The sequence below is a fragment of the Tenebrio molitor genome, chromosome 6 (genome assembly GCF_963966145.1).
Source record: "Tenebrio molitor chromosome 6, icTenMoli1.1, whole genome shotgun sequence".
NCBI classification, from domain to species: Eukaryota; Metazoa; Arthropoda; class Insecta; order Coleoptera; family Tenebrionidae; genus Tenebrio; species Tenebrio molitor.
This window is the reverse complement of record NC_091051.1, coordinates 21,639,309-21,666,966: the sequence shown is the minus strand read 5'-3', so window position 1 is coordinate 21,666,966 and position 27,658 is coordinate 21,639,309. Positions and strand designations below refer to the sequence as shown.

Genomic DNA, 27,658 nt, shown 5'->3' with positions numbered 1-27,658 from the left:
ATTATTTTCGAGTTGAAAGTCTGCGGGATGCAGGGATTAGATCCGGGAAAATTTGTAAGGTTGGAACTTTAATTTCTTCTTTAAAATGGTTAGGCAACTTCCATATGACAAGCCTGTAAAGTAAGGAAAAGGAATGACGTGATTTTTAATGGTAAGGATTATTAGGCCCTGCATTAAACGTGCCCAACAAAGAACTTTGGATGCGTGTGTTTTACATAAGAATCACGCCTGTTTGGAGTGAAAGCTTTCGCACTGACTTTCGAGGGTTTTGTTCCATTCTACCTCGAACATTCTCAACTACATCTTCTGCCAGTAGGTTTTGCCTTTTTCACATCACCTGTTTGTAGATAACGTTGCACCAATCTCGTGCAATGCTGCTTAAACGCGACTAAGCTACCGCGCCGCCCAAAGTACCAACTGGCTCGGGGAACATTTGTTGAAATTGGTGCAATGTATCGTCCGTGCACCGTGGAATACTGCCAACCGTTAGCAGCATCAAAATTTCCAGTCCGAAAGTACGCCATACCAATAAAAATGTCTTGCTCTAGTGTAAAAACCATTTTCATTAATAAATTGATACAAAAATGACACTTGATTTTGAAGTTTAAATTTGCCCGTCAAAATTGACAACTGAAAATGTAATGCTATCAACTTCACTGAAATTTTCATCATGTTGTCATTGTTGCCAACAGCTTCAGTCCTTGTTGATCACTCTGTATTAGGGTGTCCAGAAAGTTTTGAGCGTTTATAAGAAAAATAAATAAATATTTATTACTTAAAAAATTAAACAACATTTAAACTAAATATTCGCCGTTATTGTCAACGACTTCCAACCATCTTTGTCCCAAAAGCTCAATTCCACGACGATAGAAGATGGGCTCTTTCGAGTTAAAAAACTCTTGGCAATCAGCTTCAACCTGGTCGATACTTCAAACTCCCGTCCTCTTAGGAAGTGTTCCATTGAGCGGAACAAATGATAATCTGATGGCGCAAGGTCTGGACTATAGGGTGGATGGGATAGAACTTCCCACCCTAATTCATCCAGCTTTGCCCTTGTTAACAGTGCGGTATGCGGTTTTGCGTTATTTTGCAAAAACACTACCTGGTTTCTGTTAACCAATGCAGGATAATTGAGACGCAGAGATTCTTGAACTCGGTCCAATTGTTGACAATAAAGTGCGGCGGTAATGCTACGACCATTTGGAATCATTTCAAAGTGAACCATTCCTTCTGAATTCCACCAAACACTTAACATAACCTTTTTCCCAAAAGAATTTTTTTTGGTACTGGTAGAGCAGGTTGACCAGGTGTAATCCATTGATTAGCATGATCTGGGTTTTAAAAAAAGATCCATTTTTCGTCGCATGTAATGATTCGCCGATAAAATCGTCCATCAAGGGCATTTTGGCGTAATTGACGACACAGGTCGATACGTCGTTGCTTCTGTTCAGCCGTTAATTCTCTGGGAATTTTCCGGGCCCTTCTGTTCGCTTTTCCAATACGATGAAGATGATTCCAAATGGTGGATTTTGACACCAGGAGTTCTGTTGCCAATCTCCGAACACTAGTCCTTGGATTGCCTTCAATGGTTTGTCGGAAGCCTTCAAGATTATAAGCTAACGGTCGTCCCGAACGATTTTTATCTCTAAGACCTTCCTCCCCAGTCCGAAATTTCGCAAACCATCGCCGACAAGTAGACTCTTTTACCGTCCCCGCACCTTCAATTCTGCATATATGTATTTCTTGTGGCTGCTGCCGCTGAATGTCCACATTTAAATTCATATAACATTAAAGTACGATTTCGTTTTTTTCCATGATAAACAACCAATTACCAGAATGTAACCAATTGAAAATTATTTAAATGAGAAACGTCAAATTGTTTATGGGCAAGTGTACTTCATCTTTTAAAAAACTAACAAAAATTACCAATTGACTTTACATTTATTTTATATCCTGAAACAGAATACCACAAAAACGCTCAGAACTTATTGGACACCTAATAATATGTGATTAACTGGGATAAAACGAATATAAGGAACGAAAACTCGACTGACTGTCAGAAGCGACCGTGAAAACGAACTAGAATTTGGCATCGGTTTCAAAAAAGCGGAACAGTAATTTTTTTTTCCAAGGCTGGCTTCACTCAAGGAGTATAGAATAATAGGGAGGGGACATAAGCTAGCTTATGGGCGCGGTAAATTGAAGCGGTGAGGGACAAGGAAACGGGCGCAATTTTATGCAACCCGTGAGGTACGCCCCAGTTAACACTACTTGAGATGGGAATTAACAATAAAACTGCAGGAAAATAAAACACTATAATTTTTTTTGCATCACAAATGTATTCCGAGTATGACAAACTAGAAAACCACATTAAATATCACAACGCAACTGATTTTATTCACTTTCTTGGGGCGTACTAATAGCAGACATGCGCATTAAGGCGGCTTCACTCGACCGGCCGTATGTCCCCTCCCTATTATTCTATACTCTTTGGCTTCACTAGACAATCATTTTAAAGCCGGCCACACACACAGAGGGAAGAATGTGCAGTTAAAAGTGTACACGCTTGTCCTAAGTTAAACCTGTACTCTCTGTGAGTACACACACATTCCTGCCACTGCTGCTTCCCCGTCAGTTGTGCAGCAAACAGCAAACGTTCATTGTGATAGTGACCAAAAAGGAAATTTGTCTGATAACAGTGACGTGCCCCTGTATTGTATTCACGAGACATATTTCGTAAATCAGACAAAATACGGCCGCCACTGAATTTTAACCGAAGCATGCAGCGACTTTTCGCCACACACAGTATTTATCCCCGCGCGGGTTTGAATGTGCTTGTGCACGCCAAAAATCAAGACAGTCTTGATCCCAACTGACTTGAATGCGCGTGCCACATTCTTCTTCACACACACGGAGTTTTAACTGACTCTCAAATCTTGACTCTTCCCTCTGTGTGTGTGGCCCCCAATAGAGACCCTTTATTTCCCACGTCACTGGGTAGGTACGAGCGAACCAACGTTGGTTTACTGCGCAACTATATGGCGTGTACCGACTTCTTACAAAAACAACCTCTACCTGTAGTTACTGCCATTGGGAGTATTGGTTGCGGGAAAAAAAATTCAGAAGTACCCCACTCGTGAATAACCCTGTATATATTAAATGTGCGAAGTTACAGTTCTCCATACTGTATGAACGATATTTTTCCTATTTAATTATAATTAGCCCTTATTTTTGCGATTCTTGTTTGCTTTACAATGCGTTTGAATGTTTGAAAAATTAAAGATTGATTGAGATCCTTTGCCGTCAATTACCTGTTTTACATTTGCCCCTGGCCCCACCGAGACTTTGCCCCTGGCCCCCACCGGGGCAATTTGTCGTCAGGATAGAAAAGAATAGTCATGGCCCCTGCGCAAGGCTAGAAGTTGTCGAGAGTGGATCAGCAAGAATTAGTCATGGCCCCTGCGCAAGGATAGAAATTCATAATGCCCGCCAGCCCGCCCACCGACGGATCAGCAGTCAGCACCGCACATGTGTTCTGTTTCTGTGGTCAGCACGGTCAGCAGCTCAGCAGTTCAAGTTCAACACCCTCTGCACCTGACAAGAAATATTTTTTAGTGTGGTCGTAATTTCCTTATTTTTTTCATCAAAAAGTGAACTAACGGCGTTCATCCATACCTCAATCGAATCGTAATTTTGTATGCAACGCAGTGATGAAGCTACTTTTACTGTAAATTGTGTCTTTCGTGGACACCTTTAATAAAGTCACTGTACTTTATCCTATGGACAGTCACCCAGTTTGGACGTTACCACGTGTTCTAAAATCGTTTCGTAAATTCTCAGATCTCCCAAGCCGTTTTTGCGGCTTCACTGAGATTAAAATCTGTACTGTAGGCCTAAAAGACCCAGTGCTTTGTGGTACTGAAACGAGTGTGCGCCGAGCTCGCGGCGCTCAGAGGAGTTCTAAGGCAGGATGTCCAACAACTCCAACCCTTCGCAGACGCGGACGCCCGAATCATGCTGCTCGAGGAGAGCCAGCATATCCTGGTGATCGAGCCGCCCCTGTTGCCAGCCAGACCCGAAGCCCCTGTCCAGGCCACCCATCCCACATCGGTTGATCCGATAGAGGAGGAAGTGGAGCCTAAAAGTAAGCGCCCCACCTCAGCCATAACCCCAGAGGACCTGACCGTCGAATCTGGTCCCAGGCAACCTCTCAGAGCACCAGGTGAATGGCACCAAACTGGTAAATGTTTCTATTTTTATATTTTTATTTATTGAGCGTTTCCCCCATGTTTTTGTGTTCCCCACAACCCCTAACCGTGCTATCAAAATGCTGGGTTCGCAACTGGAGTAGAGATGGGACAAAAATAACATAACTGTTACTTTGGAACTGTTCCAACACTGTAACAGTTCCAGCGAATAACTGTTACCAAAATATGACTGTTATCGTTATCGGTTATTCGATTTGATTCCATACTTTCAGTAACAATTTAACAATGCGTGGAATAGAGTAACCAATAGGCAGGTCGCATTTCGTTGCAGGATTTTGTAAATGGCGCGCGCAACCGCCTACCAGGAAAAATAGACTATAGTCTGATGTTAATATCCCTACCACATCCCTACCATAGCCATACCATGTGTAGGTGCCTATTATTAGATTGGGGAAAGATGAGTCTTGGACTCGCACCCCGTAAAAGTCAGACAGTTCATTCATTCTTTCAACCCCAGCCGTCGAAAAACAAAGATCCCTCCCGTGATCTTGCGAAACGCCGCAAAATGACCGCGAAGAATATCAACTTCTCAAAGGCGAAACAGTGCAAGGACGGCATCCGTGGCAGCCCGTAGACATGGTTGACTTTACGGTACTGATGCGCTTTCTCGAGGACGACAAATAATCCCAGCGTTTCTACATGATTTTTACGGCAATTCCGTATAGACATCGATCCCGCAGAGATCAAGCAAGACGTCGAAGCTCAGTGCTACCATCCCACGTATGCCCCAATTTCCCGAAACCAAAACGGACGGCCAAGAAGACGCCGAACCCACCCAAACTGGCGCAGCCCTAGTATAAGTAAGCGTCAATACCAAAACAGACCAAACAGCAAGGAGAGAGTTCGAGTTTTGCATTTTGTTGTATCGACCCATTACCTCCTAAAGAACAAGGCCTGACGGCTGGCCCGAGACGTGTGTACTAGTAGTCATACCCGATGTAACGTTCTTTAATTATCATTTAACGTCCAGGTCTGTTGAATAAGTTAAGACAGGTTCTGGTCGTGTACGATTTATTACCAAGAACTTTACTCAGTCGAGTCGGACCTACAACTGGCGTCCGCCTCTAACAGGCCCTTACAAGAAGGATCGTCCTTACTTAAAACTACCTACTCTACATCTTCCCCCTTTAAATAAAATAACAAATGATGACTACCTACCTTATGTGTATATTTTAAAATGATTAACCTATTCGTATCTAGTGGGCTTGCGCACTGATCGCCCGCTACGAGTTTGTGCCGTGTTGTTTTCACGCACTGGTCCCGCCACTGACACTTTTGTCTTTGGTTCTTCTGTCACTTGTCGAGCACTATCTTCTGTGAAACTGTTTTTCATAACACTTTTTCCTACACTATTATTACAATTAGTTTTATTACAAATTGTTGAAAAACATGTTGGATCTAAACTAGCACTAATTGTACTTTCATCTCCTTTTCCTCCCCTCCTTTCTGAAATTACATTTTTTGACCAAGTTACCTGCTTTTTGTTACAGGTGTTCTGATTATTATTTCCTTTCAGAGAAGAGGGTCGTAAGAATATTCTATTTCGGATGTATGTACATAAATTTTACGTCTATCACCTACTTTTTCGAGAATTACATCTGGCTCCCAGATTGATTTGGCTTTTAACAGAACCCATACTTATGAATTTGGTTGTAGTACCGAAAGTTCTTTGACACCTTTTTTCCGATTATAGTAACTGGTTTGTTTCTGTAAGTTTGATCTTATGAATTGATTGTAACTCTGTTCGTCGATTAAGTGCGGCTTTAACTTGTCTATTTTAGTCGGTAACAACGGGTTTCTTGTAGCTCGAGATATTAAAATCTCACTTGGATAGTTGTTTCCGAATATAGGTGTATTACGGTATTGTAAAAGGGCCAGATATAAATCCTTATTGTCCTCAATGACTTTTTTAATCATTTTCTTCACAGTTTGTATGTGCCGTTTGCTCATACTTACCATTAGACTGACTACACAGAACAACTCTCTATAGAACGCAATCTGCCGTGTTTTAAAAAAGGTAAGGTACTATATCTTTAGAAGGTAGCGCCATTCCGCTCCACAATTTTTTGACTGGAAATTAAAAGAGATGGCATTATCGATAAATCCTGTGAGTGTGACAAAGATAGAATCTGTCTGACTCGATACAAACATCCCTTAAAATTGTGTATACTTCTATCTTTGTCACACTTACGGGATTTACCAATAATGTCCTCTCTTTTAATTTCCAGGCAAAAAATTGTGGAGCGGAATGGCGCTACCTTCTAAAGATATAGTACCTTAAAAAAAGGGCAATGTTAGCGCCACCTACCAAACGTGGGCAAACTAATTCGCGCGGGAAATTTGAAATGTTTTATTTTGTCGCAGGCTTATTTGAATTTTTATGGTTTGTAAATAAATAAAAAAAATACCAATCAAATACACTATATTTTACATAATGTACTAAATATATACATAAAATAAAAATATTTACAAAAACATATAAATTAATCAACTTAAGTATGTACATACATATGTATCTATACATAAGAATTTTTTTTTTTTACAATACAAAAATTTCCGATAATAATGCGGAGTCTGGAAAAGTGCCCCGACTGCTTGCAGCGTTTTCACGTCGAATAGAAAGGGAAATCCTCTCGAAAAGGAGTTTCTTTGATTTTGAATCGCCTGATTCCGCAGTAAGTCGGTTTCCGATGACATTAATGAAATTCTTTACAAAAACTGTTATTATACAAAATAAAAATTTATACAAAAACTATACAAACACTACGTTAATTACAATTAATGAGGCCGTTGCGGGTACTTCCGATTTTTTCTAAATACATCCAAAGCTAAAATCTGGATAGCATCAGGATGCTCTGGCGCTGCAACGACCCCATTCATTATTTGAGTGCAATTTTTAAAATAATGAAAAAGTAAGAATTTAATTAGCAAGGTTTTAATTTTTTTTTGTATATTTTCTTTATGTGGACAGTCTACAAAGAAAAGGAAAAAGCCTATCTGATCAGCACAATGATATAATATATCAGAAATATTACAACGAGCTGAGTATTGCGGAATGATATATTCAATATAATTTGTAAATCGTGCAATTTCTGTCACAAAATTAACATTGCAATAATTCAGTTTGTTGCCAGTATCTTTGGATACTATTATAGCATGTTGCTGATCAGGAGTACCTGTGTGTAATATATTACTTGCACATATATCGCAAGATCTTGTCTCTTTCATGACAAATTTTGCGATATATCCTGCAAAGTAATTCATTACATAATTCTGTAAGGGCCTGAAACTATCATGTCGTGAATCTATCAAGTGCTGTGGTACATCAGACAAGTTAATTTCGAGAGGATTCCCTTGTGGTGAAGGCACTTGGGAAACAAATTGTTTCAAAGTGACAAGGAGGCCTGTGGACTCATCGGCCTCACAGTTGGCATATTTGGAGTGGAACCTATTGAAATTATTAATTAGAAGACTTTTATAATAGGGCCCAAAAGCAGCAACCGTTGGGTTGATGTTTCGAACCCCATGCTGACGAACCTGTCCAAAAAAATTTTCTAATGCATCCTGATTAAAAACTCGTGCGGAAAATTTTGAAAAACCAAATTTAGTCAAATGCAATCGCAGGAGTTTAAATCCGTTCAAAGTCAGCTGCCAATTTTGTAGTACCTCAGGATGGGATCGATCTGCGGCTTTGACTTTAATAAAAGACATGCTTCGTATTACGGTCAAAGCCCGATCCCAATAACGTTCCTGAGGACTACAACCTTGGGTTGTAGTCCTCTGCCTTAATAATTTCTTTATTTTCCCTCCAATGCCCCCATTGACACTGTCAAACAATTTGTCAAAGAACTGCAATAATACTGCAGTGTCTTCGCCCTCTCGAGACATTTGTCTTCGACCACAAACACTGATAGAACCACTGCGACTCATCAGTGACATTATGGATGCCACAGAAGTACTAAAAACCTGTGAAGCCTTGGCCACACTCATTTTTTTTATTTTGTTTGGAACCACGTGGAGATCTGTGAGTTTAGGCATAGCTCGCAGGTTTCCACTACTTCTGTCTATAAAATATGCATCCTCTATGTGCGACCATTTTGCCACTCGTTCTTGACCATCAAGCACAAATTTTAGATTTTTTGTTAGTAAGTTATTTCGAATGCATTTTAAAAGGTGAGGTGGATCGAATAATGGAATAACGATGGATTTCCCAATCTTTATAACATCATAACGTTCCACTTCACCTTTTCTTAAAGCCACTTCTTTTGTTTCTAAAATTAACTGCTTGATGGCCTTCGAATTTGTGACTCCTTGATCACACACAGATGCCACAATATGGAGACCAATTGCTTCACATTCTCTCACTAAATTTTTATACATGTTCATAATACTTGGCCATGATTCTGGGCCTTTGGAAAATGTGTAAGCAATTGGTTGTTTCCATGATGGTGACGTGGTTACACTTTTAAGCATCCATACTGCCACATGATCGGCCACTTTGCAGTTCCTATTAATGCCGTCATCTGCAAATCCTTCAACAATATCTTCATATTTGTTAAACTGTAAATTTGGTTTTATTGCCATTTCATCAAACAATAAAATGCAACATTTTTCTCTTCTATTTTTCATTTTGTTTACTTTAATTTTTATAATATTGAGCAAGAATTTGCAAATGCCCGCTTTAATAGGAATGTGCCTGACTACTTTCCTGATAGTTTCAGCACTGGGAAGAGTAAACAAGTTAGACAAGAATCTGTATGTCTTGGGACTTTTTTTGAAAATTGCTAAAGCTAAAATTTTGTCGTCTAAAGAAAATGTTCGTTTATATTTGTTTTTATCTAAATTCCGTAATTGTGATTTAAAAAAATTAACAGTTACAGGATCTAACTTATCTACTCCTTCCCAGTGCCCGGTCATAATAGAATTTTTGGCATACTTTAACCTTTTCTTTACAGACAGCCGCTTTCGCATTCTTATCACTTCTTTGTAAAGAATTTTCTCTTTAGGAGTAAGCTGACCTTGCCTTCTCACTCCTGCTAAGGTCAGAATAGGTCCTGCAATAAATCACATTTATAAATAAGACATATTAAGCTTATAAGTATATACATAAGAAAGAAATTAATAATACTAATGACTAATAAATTAAGTAATTCCTTACGTTTTTTATTTGTGCGTTGCACTCTTGGTGTAATTGTAACATCACAGGGAGGAAGTGGAGTTACACCTACACCATCATCATCGTAGCATATTTGATGTTCCGCTAAAAAACAAAAAATCAGTAAACAATAATTTCAGTTTTTGGTGACCTATAACTTACTGCGAAGGGATTTTTTCCTGTTTTCCCCTTCATCAAGCCCATCTGGAGAACGCACTCGTTTTTTCGATGTTGCTGGAAAATAATCAATACCATGGGCCAGTTTACAAAAGTGAAATTGAGTTAATCCTAATTAAATACGTGATTAACTGAACACGAGGTTAGATTAAACCAATGGAAGTTTCGGAGTCATGGGTTAATCGCGCCTTAAAATTTAATTTGAATTAAATATTTAATTATCTTTCTATAAACTGGCCCCAACAGTTGGATCCATACCTACACGTACAGGGTGAGTCAAGTTTTACCGTCCGAGCGAAAACACCCACTTCTAATCGATTTAAAATTCTCAAAAATGATTGTGTATCGCTAGAGAACATTCTGTAAAATTTTCAATTTTTTTAATGGAACGAGTAAATATTTCGTTTTAATTCAATAACCGCTACATTAATTTACATCATTTTTCACTGAGAGTCCTTTCAAACATTTAGGAAAAATTTTCTGTCATTGAAATCATGAAAGTGTTACCGGTTTTTAAAATAAATGGAATTTGATATTAAAGTGCAAAATTTAACTATGAGTTTTTGTAACTATTATTTTTTGCTCAAAATCTTCTTTTTAATTTTATGGCTCTGAATGAAGTGATACAGGAAAATTGATTACACACGTTTGAAGCCTTATATGAAGGGAATGTGATTTTTACTAATTTTTTAATAGGGTTAATCGTGCGAGCGGTAAAACTTGAATCACCCTGTACAGTACTCTCAACGGAAACCAGATCTAAAGAAATCAAAATTAGCACGTCGAACTTGACCTTATATTCTCAATATTCTTACCTGGCAAATTAATTGTTGGTACGCCGGTAAGGCAAATTCTTTTCCCCAACAGATATTTTGCTTCAAAATGTTGGGAGCAGATACTTTTTTCATTAATTTGGGCTGCTGATAAAACCAACAGGCTTTCGTCGTTTATAGCAGCCACCCACTTAATTTGCCGTTCTCTGTCCTTTGGAAATCGGTGTAAGTTTTCCTTCTGTTCGCAACCCAAAACAATACATTTTCTCTTGCCCATTTCTGAAAATTACTTCAATGTTTAGTGTCAATGTTTAGTATTAGAAATAAACATTTAATTGAGGATATAGTGTTTACTTACCTGCTTACCACACACAAGTAGAGAGTGAAAACACACACAACAACCGGATAACTGCGGAAACGATATGCGGCACGCGGAAAATACTAATATGTAAAACACTGACGTTTTCAAATTTCAAAATTTGATGAATCGTCAAGTCGATAAAGTAGATTGCAAAAAGCATTTGACCAGACCATTTTTGATTAGCGCCATCTAGTAAACGTGGGCCCTAACTAATTTGGATAGGCTACCCACGTTCCATAAGCAGTTTTCAGGCCCTGACTGACTATACGTCGGTGACGTAATAACGTGTTCAAATTTCTACTGTCGTGCGAACTGTTGGAATTGATCAATTGATCGGCAGTAAATTGAGTTCCTCCATCGCTAACTAAAAATCTCGGCACGCCAAATCGCGAGAATATTTTTTTGAAGATGTTAATTACGTTACAACTAGTGATTGTGTTTAATTTTTCTACTTCAACATATTTGGAGTAATAGTCAACGGCAATTAAATAATGAATACCCCGTATCTCAAATATGTCGCATCCGACTTTATACCACGGAATAGCCGGAATTTCATGTGTTATTAAAGGTTCTGATGTTTGCGATGACGGATATTTTTGACATAGGGAACAAGTGTCTATTATTTGTTTGATTTCGTTGCGAATGGTCGACCAAAACACAGACTCCTCAGGTAGTTTAATGGTTTTTTCGGCCTCCGTCTAAAAACACTGATGTTTCATTCGTCTAAATCGTCTGGAAACTAGCGTTTCCCTGCCTATTAGGCATTTACGATCTTTTTGGGACCGAGTTGGCTATGATTTTTTCTTTTCATGTTGGACTAACTGACTCAGTGATGCAATGGATGGAATTTTTTTTTTCTGTCAGTGTCTGTTCGACATTTTCTTGCCACCGCATTGCCAGATTTATTATTTTAATATTCGTAAGAAACTAAATGATTTAGGTATTAAGTGTGTAAAAATAATTTAAATCTCCGTCAAAGGAACAGTCAAAATTGCCAAAATAATCTCATTACGATAAACAATTTCTATTAAACAAATTAATTTAATTCAAAAAGGACAGACCAGATTTAAGAGATCCGGCAACAATGTACCTGTTCAGAAAATATAACCCTAAACTGAAAGCAACCTAACCTAACACAAAAAGTGTCAATTTCCTTTAGGGAATTTAGTTATCACCGATGTACTGCCAACAAAATCACTAGATGATCATAGCCAACTCGGTCCCAAAAAGATCGTGAATGCCTTACAGGCAAGAAAATCGAAACAGGAATTTTTAATGAAAGATTTTAGGTTGGCAGCACAAAATGTCGATGTCATGTGGAATTTTTGTACAATTTTTTAAGTGTAAAATATTGATGTCGGGCAAATTTGTATCCTTTATCGCAAGCTATACATTGTGTATAGTAGTAGAGGTCGAGGGGGTACCAAGCGACGTCTTAGTAATAAATAACCAAGAGGACGACGACAGTTTTGAATATTTGGGGAATTGATTGACTTTGGTCGTGACTGTCGCTTCTTGGATCCTTTATGTTGCCAATGAAAGAAAAATAAATTCCCCATTGGGTAATTTTTTAACAATAGTATATTATGATACGAGTCTTATAAGAAGCATTTTATCGCACGCACGGTTTTAGAGCACGACGAGCGTAGCGAGGAGTGCCCTAAAGGATTAAGTGGGATAAAATGCCTTATAAACGAGATGTCATACAGTATTTTTTCTACTTTGCCACCTTTTCAATGAAAAAAAAAAATTTAAAATTTAAAACCGTTAAAGTTGAAGGATTCCACCCAAGGTCACGTCTGCGGTCTGCCGCGACACCACAGTATCCGTCAAAATTAAAAAATTAAATTTCACTATTTTTAGTATTATTATTATATCACGCCTTTTCCTATTACGATACGCAAAACAGTATCGTAATAGCATCAGTACGAACGCAAAGTAGAAACATTTGTTTATATTTTGCTTTAAATAAATTGTCGGCCGAAAAAATTTTGTGTATTACACGGCTAGAAAATGTTTTGCAAGTGCTCGCACTAGTGCCGCCTCGGCTGGCGCCTCTGCTCCATAAACCGTGCTTGGACTTGCAAAATAACATTTTCTATTTAGCCTTGTGATACAAATAACTATGAGTGACTATAATGAATTTTCTCCAAGATAGTTTTCCTTAACTTTGTGGAAATTATACATCGATTTGACTTAAAAATAATCCCGTTTTCTACAGTTAATTCGCTCTTAAATTTTACATATGGTCTGGCCGAATTATGCAGAATTTTTTTATTGAGGGGCCACCCCTGTAAGAAAACATTTGATAATTTTTGCAATTCGTCGTCGTTTTTGGTGTATTCTCTAATTTTTTCCCAATATTCGTCGGAAATATTGGGTTGTGTGACAACACAAATCTCGTCATTTATGTCTAGATCATCATTACCTGACGTTTGTGTACAAGCTCTAGACAAGGCGTCTGCTACTATTAATTCTTTTCCGGGTTTGTAAATTACGTTGAAATTGTACCTTTGTAGCGCTAACATGTACATGATGCGCTGTAACCGCGCGGGCGTTTTATTTAGAGGTTTTTTAAACAATGGTACTAAAAGTTTATGATCTGTTTCGACCGTTACTTTTCTTGCGAATACGAATTCATGAAATTTTGTAAGACCAAACCATATCGCTAGTAATTCTTCTGTAATTTGTGGCTGATTAATTTGACTATCTGTACCGGTAAATTATCTTGTAGTAAACATGCACCTAATCCTTTTTTTTTAGTTGGCATCGACCGACACGACAATTTTTTTCGTTGGGTCAAAGAATCTTAAAATAGGACTGTTTGTCAAAATGCTTTTAATTTTTCGGAAAGCTGTTTTATCATGTTCCTACCATTTGAAAAGTACATCTTTTTTCAATAAGTCGCGTAACGGTTTCGTTTCCTCTGAATAGTTTGGGACATATTAGGGGCTATTCTGTAAGAGGCCCGATAAAAATAACGCTGCTTTAAAATTTTAAGGATGTCTTAAAACGAAAATGCTATTCTGTATCTCGTAGGTGCGTTAAAATTCTAACGCAAGTCCGTAAAATCTGACTTTTAAGGAGAAAATTTTATCGGTGAGGCCAGACCAACCGATAAAATTAAAAGAGCGGTAAACGGATAACCCATCATTATTCTGTTACTTGTATTAAAGTAGTTTTACTCATTTATTAGTTGTATTTAGTTTTGTGTCAAATAATTTGTGGTATCTTTGGGCACTATGGCATTAGACGGCTTAATTTATTTGGGAATTGTTGAACAGCAACGTGATCGTTTACGAAGGTAAAACAAGTCAATTATTTTAACTGCAAGTGATTAAAATAACAATTATTTGGAAATGAAGCACGGATGATGCAGCGACAACTGAGGGATACTAGTAACCCATTTAGTCTGCCAAATCGCATGTTTTTGAAACTATTTAGATTAAACAAACGATGTTGCTTGGATTTAGTTGAAAATTTGAGGCCCCATACATGCCCAACGAACAACAGCGATTCCAGTTCACTTAAGAGTCTTGACTGCTCTACACTTTTTTGGCTATGGAAGTTATCAGCTTGGAGTTGGACATGGCTACTCTTTCGCACTCAGTCAACCAAGTGTCAGCAGATGCATAACAGAAGTCTCCAACTGCATAGTGACGCACTTAATGCATCAGTGGATAAAATTTCCAAATAGTCCACAGGCGAGGCAAAATAAAAAACAAGGTTTTCTTCACGTTGAAGAACGTTTCCCAGATCTATTTGGTGTGATGGATTGTACGCAAATAAGAATAGTTGCACCACCAGCTGAACATCCTGTACATCCAGGGGCAGTATATTATTGCCGAAAAACTATTATTCAATCAACACACAGATCATTTGTGATGCTGATAGGAAAATAATTAATATAAATGCTCGATTTCCTGGGTCAGTACATAAATGCGACTATTTGGATGATGTCCCAGATAAAGCCAGCATTACAAGAAGTGTATGTTCGGAATAACGAATTAAATTATTTAATAGGTGACAGTGGTTATCCTTTGGAACCGTGGCTGCTTACACCATTTGGTCAAGTTGCCCCAAATTCTAGAGAAGCAAGATATAACAAAGCTTTGTCTAAAATTAGGACAACAATTGAACACGTCAATGGCATGTTAAAGGCACGATTTCGCTACACACATGGTCACAGAGCTCTACATTATGATCCTGAGAGCAGCAAAAATTATTTACAGTTGTGCTGTTTTACACAACATGTGTCGAGATCATAATGTTCCTCTACCTGATGATGGAGCACTGAACATTCGACCTGACAATAATGACTTACCAGTTAATGTTAATCATCAACAGTGGTTCAATGTTGGAAATCAAATTCGCCAACGTATTGTTAATACATATTTTGATAATTAAATTACCTACATGTTCATTTTACATACTTTTATTTTATTTAAGGACATCAATACATCAAAATTTTAACTGTAGTGTAGCACATTTTGGCCCATAATCAGGATTGGTTCAATGTAGGGAGAGAAATTAGATAACATTTACTGTTAATAGACATTTTTTATAAAAATATGTTACAAACTATTACAAAAAAAAATATTTATAAAAGAAATACCTTAAATTTAAAACTTAAATTGTAGAGCAGCGCTAACTGGCCTCTTTCTTTTAAGCTTTGTTGCTAATTCTAACACTGACTGAGCTAACGTCAGGTTGGACTGTTTAAGCTACGTAAACATTCCTCGTGTTGTTGTGTTATGTGCTCGAGTGTCCCTGTTTTTTTCTTTTTTGGAATAGGAGACCGGTAAGAAATATCGCTCTGCAATTTTAAGACATGTATAAACATTGAACAAATAGTTTTAAAAACATACCAAAATGTTGTATCTACTGCGGGATGAACGGCCTACAAATGTGGCGTGTTCACAACTGATTTAACGTACATGGCTTAAAACTTGGTATTTTACCGGTCTCCGATAAATTCGAGTTACAGAATAGAAATTTAAAGTTGTGCATTTAACGCTCCGATAAAATCGAGTATTTTAACCCTCCGATAAATTTATCGGACCTCTTCCAGAATAGCCCCTATTTACTCATATAATTTACGACACCCAGCAGCCGCTGGACATCTTTTTTCCCAGATGGTTCCGGAAACTCTTCAATTGCTTTCAGCCGGTTGGGATCGAGGCCGACCCCGTTGTTGCTTAAAATACGACCCATAATAGTAATTTATATAAAGCAAACAAGTGCGACAAAATGGCTTATAAAACGAGTATAATACAATATTTTTTCTATTGTGCGCCTTAAATTAAATTTTTTTTTAAAACAATGCTAGAAAAATTATATTTGGCAAATAGGGTTGGTAACGCTGATAAATAGAACAATTGTAAGTTTGGAATTTAAAGTGTCTTGAAGTGCAGTGATCACGTAGCAACAACTCACTATGAGTCACTGCCAACATTAAAAATTTAAGTAAATGTTCCTGAAACCCGTATCGAAAAGACCTCCTTTTCGAAACCCGTTTGAGTGTTATACTGACTGTGTTATACTCGTAGGTGCAAAATAGAAAAAATTTTTTTCGGTTGCCCCAGGTTTACATTTTTTTAAATTGAATTTTATGTTATAATTTTTTGCTATATCCAAAACTTTGTTTAGTGTTTTATCATGGTCACTTTTAGATTTACCCCAAATTATGATATCGTCTATGTAAATTACAATATTTTCGAAAATTTGACGAAAACGTTCATTAAAAACTTCTGGAGCACATTTCACTCCATATGGAAGTCGCAAAAATTTATATCGATGGGCGTTCCTACCGTGCAAAGATCGCTACTGGACTCATCTAAAGGGATTTGATAAAAAGCTTGGCTAGCATCCAGTTTCGAAAATATTTGCGCACCTCCTAATTTTGCCGTGATTACCTCGAATGTCAATAATTTACAATGCTCTCTTTTAATGACTTTATTTAAATGAAGTGGATCTAAACAAATGCGTAATGAATCGTCGTCTTTTTTAACAATGACTAAGGGGTGTGGGCCGTGAACTCTTTCAATAATTTTCAGTTTTTTTAAATTAGACAATGTTTCTTTTAATTTATTTAGTACAGCAAATGGAACTTTCCTAATCGGCGAAATGACTGGTGTCGCATTATCATCAATTTTTATTTTATAAGGTGGGTCAATACGATCAATACCCGAGAACACCTCTAAATGTTTGAATTATATTTTGATAATCGATGTTTTCTGACCTTTCTACCTGATGTACAGAAAGTAAATTTGTTTCTTTAAAATTTTTTGGTTCATTTCTGGTTATTATTCTCAGTTCGACGCACGTTTTGAGTCCTAGCAGTGACTCTGTGACATCATTAACGACATAAAAGATTATTTCGTGATTAACTTCATTATATTTACATATTAATTTGCAAGTTCGTATTATGGGCAAAACATCTCCCGTGTATGATTTCAGCATAGCTTTAGATGACTCAATTAATACAAACGGTAATGATAATTCAGTAAAATTGTTTATCGACATAATATTGGCCACAGCCCCAGTGCCAATTTGGAAGGAAATTATTTTGTTATAAATTGTCAACTCTGAGGTCCAGGCGTAATTGTTTTTAAAAGAATTGCTAACACGATTATTAATTGTGCCTATGAACAAGTCTTCACCATTATTGTCTAAATTATTGTTGTCCGGATTTACAGAATTAATTTGACTCTGGCTTCTGCAGCAATTCGCGAAATGGTTTAATTGTTTGCATTTGCCGCAAGTTTTATTGAATGCCGGACATTTATTTATTGTATGACTTGCCCCACAACGAGTACAATTAGAGATGTATTTGTTACCTCGGGAGCTGCTGTTGGAGCGATTTTGATCTGTCGTCCTCCCTTTGCTTCCTTGAAATTGTCCTCGTTGTCTGTTGGCTTGGTCTCGCTTTCCTGGAGAATTTGAGCTGGACTTGGTCGTGATTTTGTCTATGGGGGTGGTGGCCTAACTTGGTGCTTGGCTATTCATCCGCGTCGCTTGGGTCTTCGATTCCTCAATAATGTTGCAGGTCTTTATTACTTTCTGCAGGTCTGCTTCTTCCTCCTGAAGGAGACCCTGTCTAATTTCCCCATTGTTTGCACCGCATATTAATTAACATTAACTTGATGAGTTCATCGTGTAGATCCCCAAAGCTACAAACCTTTGCTTGTCTTCTCAAGTCTGTGATGAATCGCTCCATAGTCATTTTTTCCGCTTGTCGCATCGTGAAAAATTTATACCGCTCAAACGTTAAATTTTTCCGCGGTGTGAAATGTGCATTGAATTTTTTTATGACTTCTTCTAATTTGTTTTCTTCTTCTCGGGTGAATGTGAATGTGCTGTGAATTTTCTGTATTTCCGGACCTGCGAAGTGCAGTAGTTGTGCGATTTTAATTTCTTCGCTTTTTTTATTAACTTCTGAAGCAATCAGATAAATTTTGAAACTGCTTAGCCATTCTGCCCATTGTTCTGTCCGATTTTCCCCATTGTTTAAATGAAGTCTGGGTACTGCGTTAGTTGCCATTTCCACTTTCCCTTCACTTGGTTTTTCACTTTATTTAGTATTTTTCGTATCCCACCTCCACCCGGCGGCACGGCAATTTTGCCGGAGTACATACACTATTACGGATAATACTATCAAGTAATAGTGCAGTGCTTATCAACATAATTACCGGCGTTTCGCCTCCACATTTTGACTTTTTTGTGTTTTATGTTCTGTGTCAATGTTAAGGAATTTCCTCACGATGTGACATGAGTATAATAATATACCTTTTTGAATTTCAACCACCAATGTGTTCTCTAAGTCCAAAATTTTTAAATTTTTAAAAAGAGATTGCGGTACTATTCCTGTTGTTGAAATTATAAATGGTAAAATCGAAATTTTTTCTAAACACCAAAGATTTCTCATAGCAACGGATAGTTCTAAATATTTATTAATTTTTGTATTATATGTCTGTGTTATATTGTGTGAATTTGGAACAGCTATATCTAAAAGATATGCTTGCTTTTGTTGTTTATTTAAAATAATAATGTCTGGTCTGTTATGCTGAATGTGAATGTCAGTTAAAACTGTGCGATCAAAATATAATTTGTAATTGTCATTTTCTAAACAACTTTCTGGTTTATAAATGTAATGTGGTTGTGTATCCTTTAATAAATTGAATTTAACTGCTAAATTCATGTGTATAATTTTTGCGAATATATCATGACGTTTTTTATATTCGCTTTGAGCCAAAACGGTGCAAGAAGAAATGATGTGTTCAATGGTTTCCCCTTCAGTTCCGCAAATCCTACATTTATCGATGATCGATTGTAAACCGCATATGTATTTATTTATTGTTTATTTATTTTATTCTATTTTGGTCAATAATCAGCTATAATATAACAAGTGGTATGCTTATTATCCATGATATTATGAGTGAAATTGTGCTGGAGATTTCACGTGTCCGAAGGACGAGTGAAATGTCCGGCTTCAATTTCACGAATTTAATATCATCGATGATTAATCATACCACGTGTTATATTCGATGAGACAATATAATGAATGAAATACAAAATTATTCATTTATTTGTCAAATTGACAAATTTATTTCAATCAAAAATCGTAACGACGAAAGTAAATAAGAAAATAATTTTTTTGTTTTTTATAATCGCTGTGATAGCCATGCAACTAAGGATTTTTACGCGTTTTCATTGGATCATTCATGATCACGTGATACATGAATTATATTGTCGTCTTTATACGCCCCCAAATGAGGGCATAAATTGGCCTTTATGGCCCTGATTTGTCAAAAATCTGCCAAGCAACGGTTGGTTTAATTATTAAAACAATGGTATCAAACATTATTTGATTAAAGAAAATCATACATTATATACACAGTAACCCTAACAACATCAAAATAGCTAACTAAATTTGCATGGACACAACTTTTAGTTGATTTCCTTTAAGGAATACTAAATATTTGTTGGAATCTTTTAGAAATTATAAAATAGAATAAAACGTTGTATGTACCACGGGCATAATTGTCGATTATGGCCCTCAGGAATTTAAAAGCCCTCGTTCCTCGGGCTTTAAACATTCCCTCGTGCCATAATCTCCTGATTATGCCCTTAATACATAAATAACTATTACTTGATCACTTATTTCATTCACTGTCGCAGCGCCATGTAACGTTCTTTAATTATCATTTAAGGTCCAGGTCTGTTGAATAAGTTAAGATAGGTTCTGGTCGTGAACGACACTCACATTAATGGGTTTTTGACGAAAAGCACAAAATACAATAACGTAGGAATGTCCTACCAACACTTTTGCAAGTCTAAACTGTAATAGCACGTACTATCTGTGAAAATTAGCCAGATAAAAAGCCGACTCTGAACGTGGCGTAGGTAAGTTCTTTAGGAGGTAATGATCGACCACACTGGATTAGTGTTCAGTCCTTGGTCGTCAAGATTTACGCTTGTTGCGCCAAGTCCGGCTTTCGCCGGATTTGGGCCGGGAGCCCGGCTTTTTTGCTAATTAATTCCTAGAGTATTTCAGGAGTTATGATGGCACAACAAAAAATCGAATTTTCACCTGGGGACGTCTGTCGTCTGTGCGACGAGGTGACGGTCCTCAGACACGAAGTCCAGACCCTCCAAAAGGAGCGACAGGAGTCCTACGAGCGACTCGCCATCGCCGACGCTCGAATCGTCATCCTCGAGGAGGGACAGCACGTGACCGGCATCTCGCCCCCCGACTCACCAGTCCCAGGTCCCTCAGCCGAACCTTTCATCTCGGAGAACTGAGGACGGTTTGCCACCTCCTCATCTACGTCGAGCGGCCCTGCAAGAAAGGGACCCCCACCCAATGCCATCGTTGCCAGCGGTTCCACCACTTGCAGCGGAACTGCCACGCACAACCAATGTGTGCGAAGTGCTGTGAGAGCCAGGCCTGTAAAAAGACCCGAGATGCCGCGGCCAAATGCGTAAACTGTGGCGGTCCTCACACAGCGAGCTACCGAGGATTCCCCAGAGGACACCTAGGCAAGAAAACTCCCCTAGAAACTCAGTCAAACCCCTCGAAAAATCGCGCCTCAGACAGGAAGTCCTGGCGCTCCGAAACTTCTCGCAGACGCCCGAATCGTCCTGCTCTAGGAGGGACAGCGTGAAATGGACATCTCGCCTGCAGATTCCCCTGCCCCAGTTTCACCAGCCCACTCTCAGGCCGAACCTTCCATCTCGGAGAACCCGATGGAGGAGGAAGTCGAGCCTGAACCAGCTGAACCAGAAGAGTCCCTCACTGAAGCTAGAGGTAATCGTCGGAAACGCCCTACTTCTGCTTTGCTCCCAGAGGGCCAGACTGTTGAGTCTGGTCCCAGCCAGGGGTCCCCATCAGTGGAGGGCCTCAAGAAAACCAAGAAGGCTACCGCCCCGGCCCCTCAGGCCCAGCCGATTAACAATGCGCCCGCCAAAAAAGCGGCAGTGAACGTTTGTTCCGGGGGTTTCCCCGGTAGAGGGTAGAATCCCGCCCATCATAATTTGCGACGCGACAAAGTGGACGGGAATTTTCACCACAATGAACGTGAAGCGAATAAACTTCTCAAAAGCCAAACAGTGCATTGACGGCATCCGGGCCATCCCGGTAACCGCCGACGACTTCCGGGCGCTGACGCATCTCCTGGGGGAGAGACGAGTGCCGTGCCACTCGTTCGCTTTCCCTGAGGAAAAAGCTCTCAGAGCCGTGCTGAGAACGGTACCCGTGGAGATCGGTTTCGACGATATGAAGTCTGACCTGGTGGGTCAGGGACTGGCGCCGCTCAAAGTGACCAGGATGATTTCAATCAGGATCAAAAAACTTCTCCCGCTGGTCCTCGTCGAGGTGTCAAAGGATCAGGGGAAAATTTTAGAACTGAGGTCGGTCTGCCACCTCGTAATCGCGGTTGACCTGCCCCACAAAAAGAGGATCACAGCCCAATGCCACTGCTTCCAGAGGTTCCACAACTCGCAGCGGAATTGTTACGCACAGCCGATGTAAGTGAAATGCGGCGGGAGCCACGCGCACGCGACACAGGTTTGCAAAAAGACCAAAGAAGACCCAGCAAAGTTCGCCAATTGCGGTAGCGCACATACCGTGAATTACCGTGGATGCCCCAGGTTCCCCAGAGGGTGCCTAGGCAAAAAAATCCCTACGGAAAACGCTGCCGAACGCGAACGTGAACGCAAATCAAAATCGGGGTCCGTCTCCACCGCGGCCCTTTCAAGGCAACCAGTCCCTGCTCCTGCCAGACAACCACGTTCACCAAAAGCTTCGCTCACGCAACAGCGTCCAAGAAGCCCGCGGCCACAACTCCAACTCTTCCATAAATGGCTCGAGAAATAACACAGAAACCGTCCAGCAGTTGGTCACGTCCTTCACCCCGAATGAATGATGGAAGGAGAAGGAAGAATTTTCCCAAAATCCCTCTCCCTGGCGTTCTGGAATGCGAACAGACTGTCTGGCAAGATCGAATAACTCAAAGAATTCGCTAATTGCCGCAGCTTGGACGTAGTCCACGTGTCCATATCAAGGATCCCAAGATACCGGGATACTAAATCCACCGAAGAGACCGACCCACAGTCGATTACTCGACGACGAACTCCTCGAAATCGACAACGATCGCCTGTCGATCATAGCGGTTGGTACTGTCGTGCACAGGTCCGCGCGACCAACCCGGACGGGCGAACCCTCCTAGAATTTTCGTCACCAAATTAGGATGACTGCCGTCAACGAACTTTCTTCAGATTACAGCCGTGTTTTGACGCATATCGGTAACGAGGCAAACCAACCGAAGTTCATTCGTTATGCGAAAATCAATTGCTTAAAATTCTCCGAACACCTAAACACGAATTTTGGTAATCTCCCAAGAACTTTTAGCGACGACGAATTGGAGCAAGCTGCCGAGTGGCTGGAGGCAGGCATCGTCGTTTTTAAATTAATACATTCCAGGCTGGGAACGTCTCCGAAGAACATCATCCCGGGCGAACAGTTCGGATTCCAACTCAGATTCAGCTATTACGCGTCACTAAATACGCCTCTGTGAGTCACTTTCGGCACCACTTGACATTGGGGTTCTGTCGTTCAGTCGCTATATTGGCGATGGCACAGCTTCTTCCTAGATAATCGCTCTTTCAGAGCAAACATACTCGAAGTCCTCAACACGATGCTTGCCATGTACGCCGACGACAATCGCTGAATTAAAGCAGACAAGAATGGCCACAGCATACCTGCAGGACGCTATCGACGCACTCGATACCTAGTTCCGCCGCTGAATGATCGACGTTGACCCCCGAAAAGAGTTCGGTGCTACTCATCACACGTTGACCATTCGTCAGTCCAGGCTAGGTCACCCCATCCACATCCAAGACTCCAATGGAAGTTCCCTTTTACGGAGACAAAACGTAAGCGCCGCAAGCGCCCCTCCTCCACCACGATCCCAGACCCAGACCGTTGAATCTGGTCCTCGAGGAGAAGAGCGTGTCGTTCCAATCGTTCGCTCTCCTCGAGCAAGAGACCATCAGGACAGTCCCCAGGACGATCCATCTACAATGTGACATCCTACCTGGAGGATCATGGCCTGGCACCGATCAAGGGGACCTCTAGCAAGTCAAAACGACCGCGCCATCCCAGTCACCAGCCCCAATCGAGACAACCAAAATCGATGCCCTCGTCCAGACACGCCATTCACATAGGAGATTGTGATGGAAGAGGAGCCTTTCACGGAGGCTAAAGGTAAGTACCGCAAGCGCCCCACCTCCCCTCGCGCCTTAGGCCGAATCTCAACAGCGAGCAAAGTGACCTCCAGAAGGAAAAAAGGCCCTGCTACTGGTCTTCGACGAGGTCCGAAAGGACAAGGGGCACACTGAGGGCTGTGTGTCACCTCTCGACCCCAGTCGAGGGGACGTCGACACAATTTCACCGCTGTCGCTGCCAGAGATTTCACCATCACCACACGCTCCCGACGTGCATGAAGTGCTGTGAAAACCACCAGAGAAATAGCGACAAAATGGTACCGCGGGTGCCCCAGGTACCAGGGGAAGAAAACACCACGGCCAGCAGCACGAAAGTCTCAGAATAAACCTGCCCCCACTAGGGAACCCGCCTCATCCATCGCCCCTGTCAAACAACCCGCCGCAGCGGTTAAAACCACGACGAAGTCCTCGACCGACCATCACCCAACCCAGCGATGGGAAAAGTCCACTCGTCACGATGAAACGTCGAATAACACCGATGAAATCCTCTCATAGGTGGTCGCCATCATCCTCTACCTTCTCTTCAACCTCTAATAACAGCGCATGAGAGAAGAGTAAGGTCGCTGCAGATATCATTTTTTGATGCACGCGGTCTGCGAGACACCCGCAACGACCTGGAAACCTTAGCAGACAATCACAACCCCGACGATTTTGGTCAGAGAGACCAATATGTACGTTAAGGTTAAGGTCGCCGACCCCAAAATTCAGGGTTTCAAAGTGTTTCGAACGACCGCACCTACGATTTTAGAGAAGGTATCTTCATTCGCCGAAGAATGCCACATTATCCCAACTCTTCAGAACTTAGAAACCACAGCCGTGACAATAGATAAGTGGGTCAATTAACACTCATTTCATGTTACCACTCACCGCAAATTTTGCTCTGGCGCTTCAGTCACTGCTATTCAACTCCAAGAACTAGGTCTAGGGTAGTCAAAGGGCAAACCGTAACAGCCCAATTTTACTCGAGCTTTCGGACACAGTAGACGTATTAATTGAGGCTCGATCCGAGCCAACATATTCCGATTCTCACGACTTTGACCCAGATATTCTCGATATCTCAACTTTTTAAAAACGTGGCATTTTAGACACGCCTCCTCGCTACTCAAGCTACCCACCAGCAGCTAACCCCAATAGTGAAAGCATTCCACCTGCTGCCCCAAGTAGAAGAGTCGTATGCATTCAAGGCAACGAATTCACCGTCGTCAAGGGCCGCCGATCCTGGAAACGAAAAATAGCTAACAAAACTCCAACGCCGAAGTGAAAAAAAAAAAAACAATCGCCCTGAAAAACGGGAGCTCTGACAAAGCAACCGTTGCCAGGTTACCTTCATCGAAGGCCCGAAAATCGAGCCCGTGCCGCTGGTCATCCTAAGGATCAAGAAGTGCAACAGCAGTTGAATGAGCTGTGAAAATTCCCTCAGTTCGCCCCATTTTCAATAATAAGCCGACACCGTCAACCCCATCCACGGTACGGGACACCATCCGCTTTAAAAAGGAAACTGCGTTCCGGATCCGGCCGTTACTTGGACGAAGAGGGCAACCATCTCCAAAAAGCTCGAGAAGATGCGGGCGGACCGCATAATTGAGCCTTGCACATCGGCACCAGCGATCTTTCCACTGGTAGGTAATCCTAGGGCCGAAGAAACACACCGAAGCGTAGCCGAAAGTTACTACTAGCTTACGATCGAGAGGAACATTAGGACGTATGCTATGTGCTCAGTACAAGAGACGTTCTAACCAGCCAGACGCCCTGCAACGACCAAGACAGCCCAAGGGGTATTTGTGACGATCGTCTGCGACATCATGTGATCGTATCTGGAGACATGGCGGGGAAATCGTTTCATTCTCCTCGTAACCGACCTGTTCACGAAGTGGATAGAGACCTCTACCCGCTGCGACTATTGGAAGATGACGTTGTTGTCCGTTTCGGATAAGGCGATAATCACTGACAACGGCAGATAATTCGCGGGGAAGGCCATGTGGCTCCCATATGTAGTTTTAAGTTTTGTTTGTTATTTATTGTTTTCTATCCTCTGTTTTGTTGTTGTTAAGTGTCGGGGAACCAAGCGAGACGCTGCGTCGTCACATACTTGTGTTAAGTTGTTAAGGGGAGAAGAATGAGCACTTCGAGCGTCAAGCGGGAAAGGCCATGTGGCCCCCATAGGTAGTTTTAAGTTTTTTTGTTATTTATTATTTTCTATCCTCTGTTTTGTTGTTAAGTGTTGGGGAACCAAGTGGGACGCAGCGTGATTCCATACTTGTATTAAGTTGTTGACGGGAGAAGAATGGGCACTTCAAGCGTCAAGCGGGGAAGGCTGTGTGGCCCCCATAGGTAGTTTTAAGTTTTGTTTGTTATATATTACTTTCCCTCCTCTGTTTTGTTATTATTGTTAATGGTCGGGAAACCAAGCGAGACGTTGCCTCGTCCCATACCTGTTGTTAAGTTGTTGACGGGAGAAGAATGGGCACTTCGAGCGTCAAGCGGGAAAGGCCATGTGGCCTCCATAGGTAGGTTTAAGTTTTGTTTGTTATTTATTACTTTCTATCCTCTGTTTTGTTGTTGTTAAGTGTTGGGGAACCAAGAGGGACGCAGCGTGATTCCATACTTGTATTAAGTTGTTGACGGGAGAAGAATGAGCACTTCGAGCGTCAAGCGGGGAAGGCAATGTGGCCCCCATAGGTAGTTTTAAGTTTTGTTTGTTATTTATTATTTTCCATCGTCTGTTTTGTTGTCGTTACAGATAATTGTGCAACAAGAAAATAAAGAGAAGTGAACTGAAACAAATTTACATTATTCTAAAACCTAATTATTGCACACATGCATTTCTGTAGATACCTAAACCTAAGAATTGTTGTACTTTTGTTTCATTTTCCCAAAACCTTTTTAATTATTTTTTTGTTCGACACTGTCAGAATTTGAGAATTTTCTCCTGTGTGAACGGATTTTGATGAATTTGACAACTCGTCAAAACGAAACGTCAAGCTAATGTTAAAGATTTTCGACCATTTGGAGCCTTTGGGGGGCTCGTCGAACAAAAAAACGTTGTATTCAACTCGTTCTTGTGTAATTGCGCTTTTTTTGGCACTCGTGGACCTTTAAAACTCGTTTCACTCGAGTTTTAAACTGGCCCACTCATGCCAAAAAAAGCCCAAATTACACACGAACTCGTTAAATAAATAACTATAGTTTGAAATGTTTATTCACTCTCACTCACATTTTATTTCTACGGAACTGAAAATGATGTTGGCATAAATTTTTTGTGCGTTCTCTACCAATTCTTTTTCCACTTTGCTTTGTTACTTTTCTATATATCTACAATTTTTGTTAGGTATTTTCTATGACGAAAGGTCTTGTATTTAATTTGCAGTTATCGCCTTTTGACTACATATGTATACTGTTACGTATGATGTAGTTGAAGTTGTTTCGAAGGACCGTTGTTTTTTTTTGTAAATTGAAACGATTGCCAAAGGGCCGTGAATTCAAAAGATGTGTTGTTTCGTGAGATGTTTAATTTTATCTGCTCCTTATCTGTTTGTTATTACAAAAACTTACTAGCAAAAAAGGAGCTGACCTGCTGCAGGTGGGGAACGTATCGGGATTGTTTCCTATTGGGTAAAGGGCGCTTATGGTCCAGTTTAATGCACGCAGCCGAAATTTTCAAGCTTCCATGGTCTCGTTGTATGCCTCCCCACCGCACAAAACTACAATTTGGCGAAGTAGTGTAAATCAGGCTTTTCATGACGCCACTAGCACTACGAACTATCTCGTGATTTGCTGCGCCCATAGTGAACATTAATTTGGTGTTTCTCTCAATCTGAAATTTGCTAATATCAAATTCAATATTTCAATTAGATATAGGTAATTGTGCCAAAAATAAATTACTGTCTAGAAATCAAACTTTTAGGGAAATGAAATAACGTTTTTCATATTGTATGTAACTAAATTTTCAAAAGTAATTTTGAATTCCAAAGGTGAATTGAGAGATTAAGGGCCAGTTTCATAATAAATTTAAAGTCGACTTTATCTTAAAGTGACTTTAATGGATTATTGCAACAATGTTTCTATGGTAAACTTTAATATTAAAGTAACTTTAGGCTGATTATGAAATTGGGGGTAAGACCCGGTTTATTCACCTTCA

General features: G+C 40.2%; 1 protein-coding gene and 1 long non-coding RNA gene across 3 annotated transcripts; one reads left to right on the top strand and one right to left on the bottom strand.

Annotated features, from left to right (window-relative positions):
• The first annotated feature begins 2,936 nt into the window (after positions 1 to 2,936).
• Positions 2,937 to 26,497, top strand: LOC138133408 (uncharacterized). Of its 2 annotated transcripts, none has more exons than XR_011160355.1 (3): positions 2,937 to 4,240; positions 4,726 to 5,068; positions 20,281 to 26,497. XR_011160355.1 is itself a non-coding variant. In XM_069051313.1 (3 exons), the coding sequence occupies exon 3, from the start codon at positions 21,308 to 21,310 to the stop codon at positions 21,764 to 21,766; it is 459 nt and encodes a 152-aa protein (XP_068907414.1). In that variant the 5' UTR covers positions 2,947 to 4,240; positions 4,726 to 5,068; positions 20,291 to 21,307; the 3' UTR covers positions 21,767 to 26,492. The 2 variants fall into 2 exon arrangements, 1 of the variants encoding a protein (XP_068907414.1); XM_069051313.1 differs by having other exon boundaries at positions 2,947 to 4,240; positions 20,291 to 26,492.
• Positions 9,182 to 10,553, bottom strand: LOC138133578 (uncharacterized). The gene is made up of 4 exons (XR_011160421.1): positions 10,416 to 10,553; positions 9,586 to 10,359; positions 9,427 to 9,528; positions 9,182 to 9,322 (listed from the first exon to the last, which is right to left on the bottom strand). It is a non-coding gene; the product is annotated as an uncharacterized lncRNA (long non-coding RNA).
• Positions 26,498 to 27,658: the final 1,161 nt, after the last annotated feature.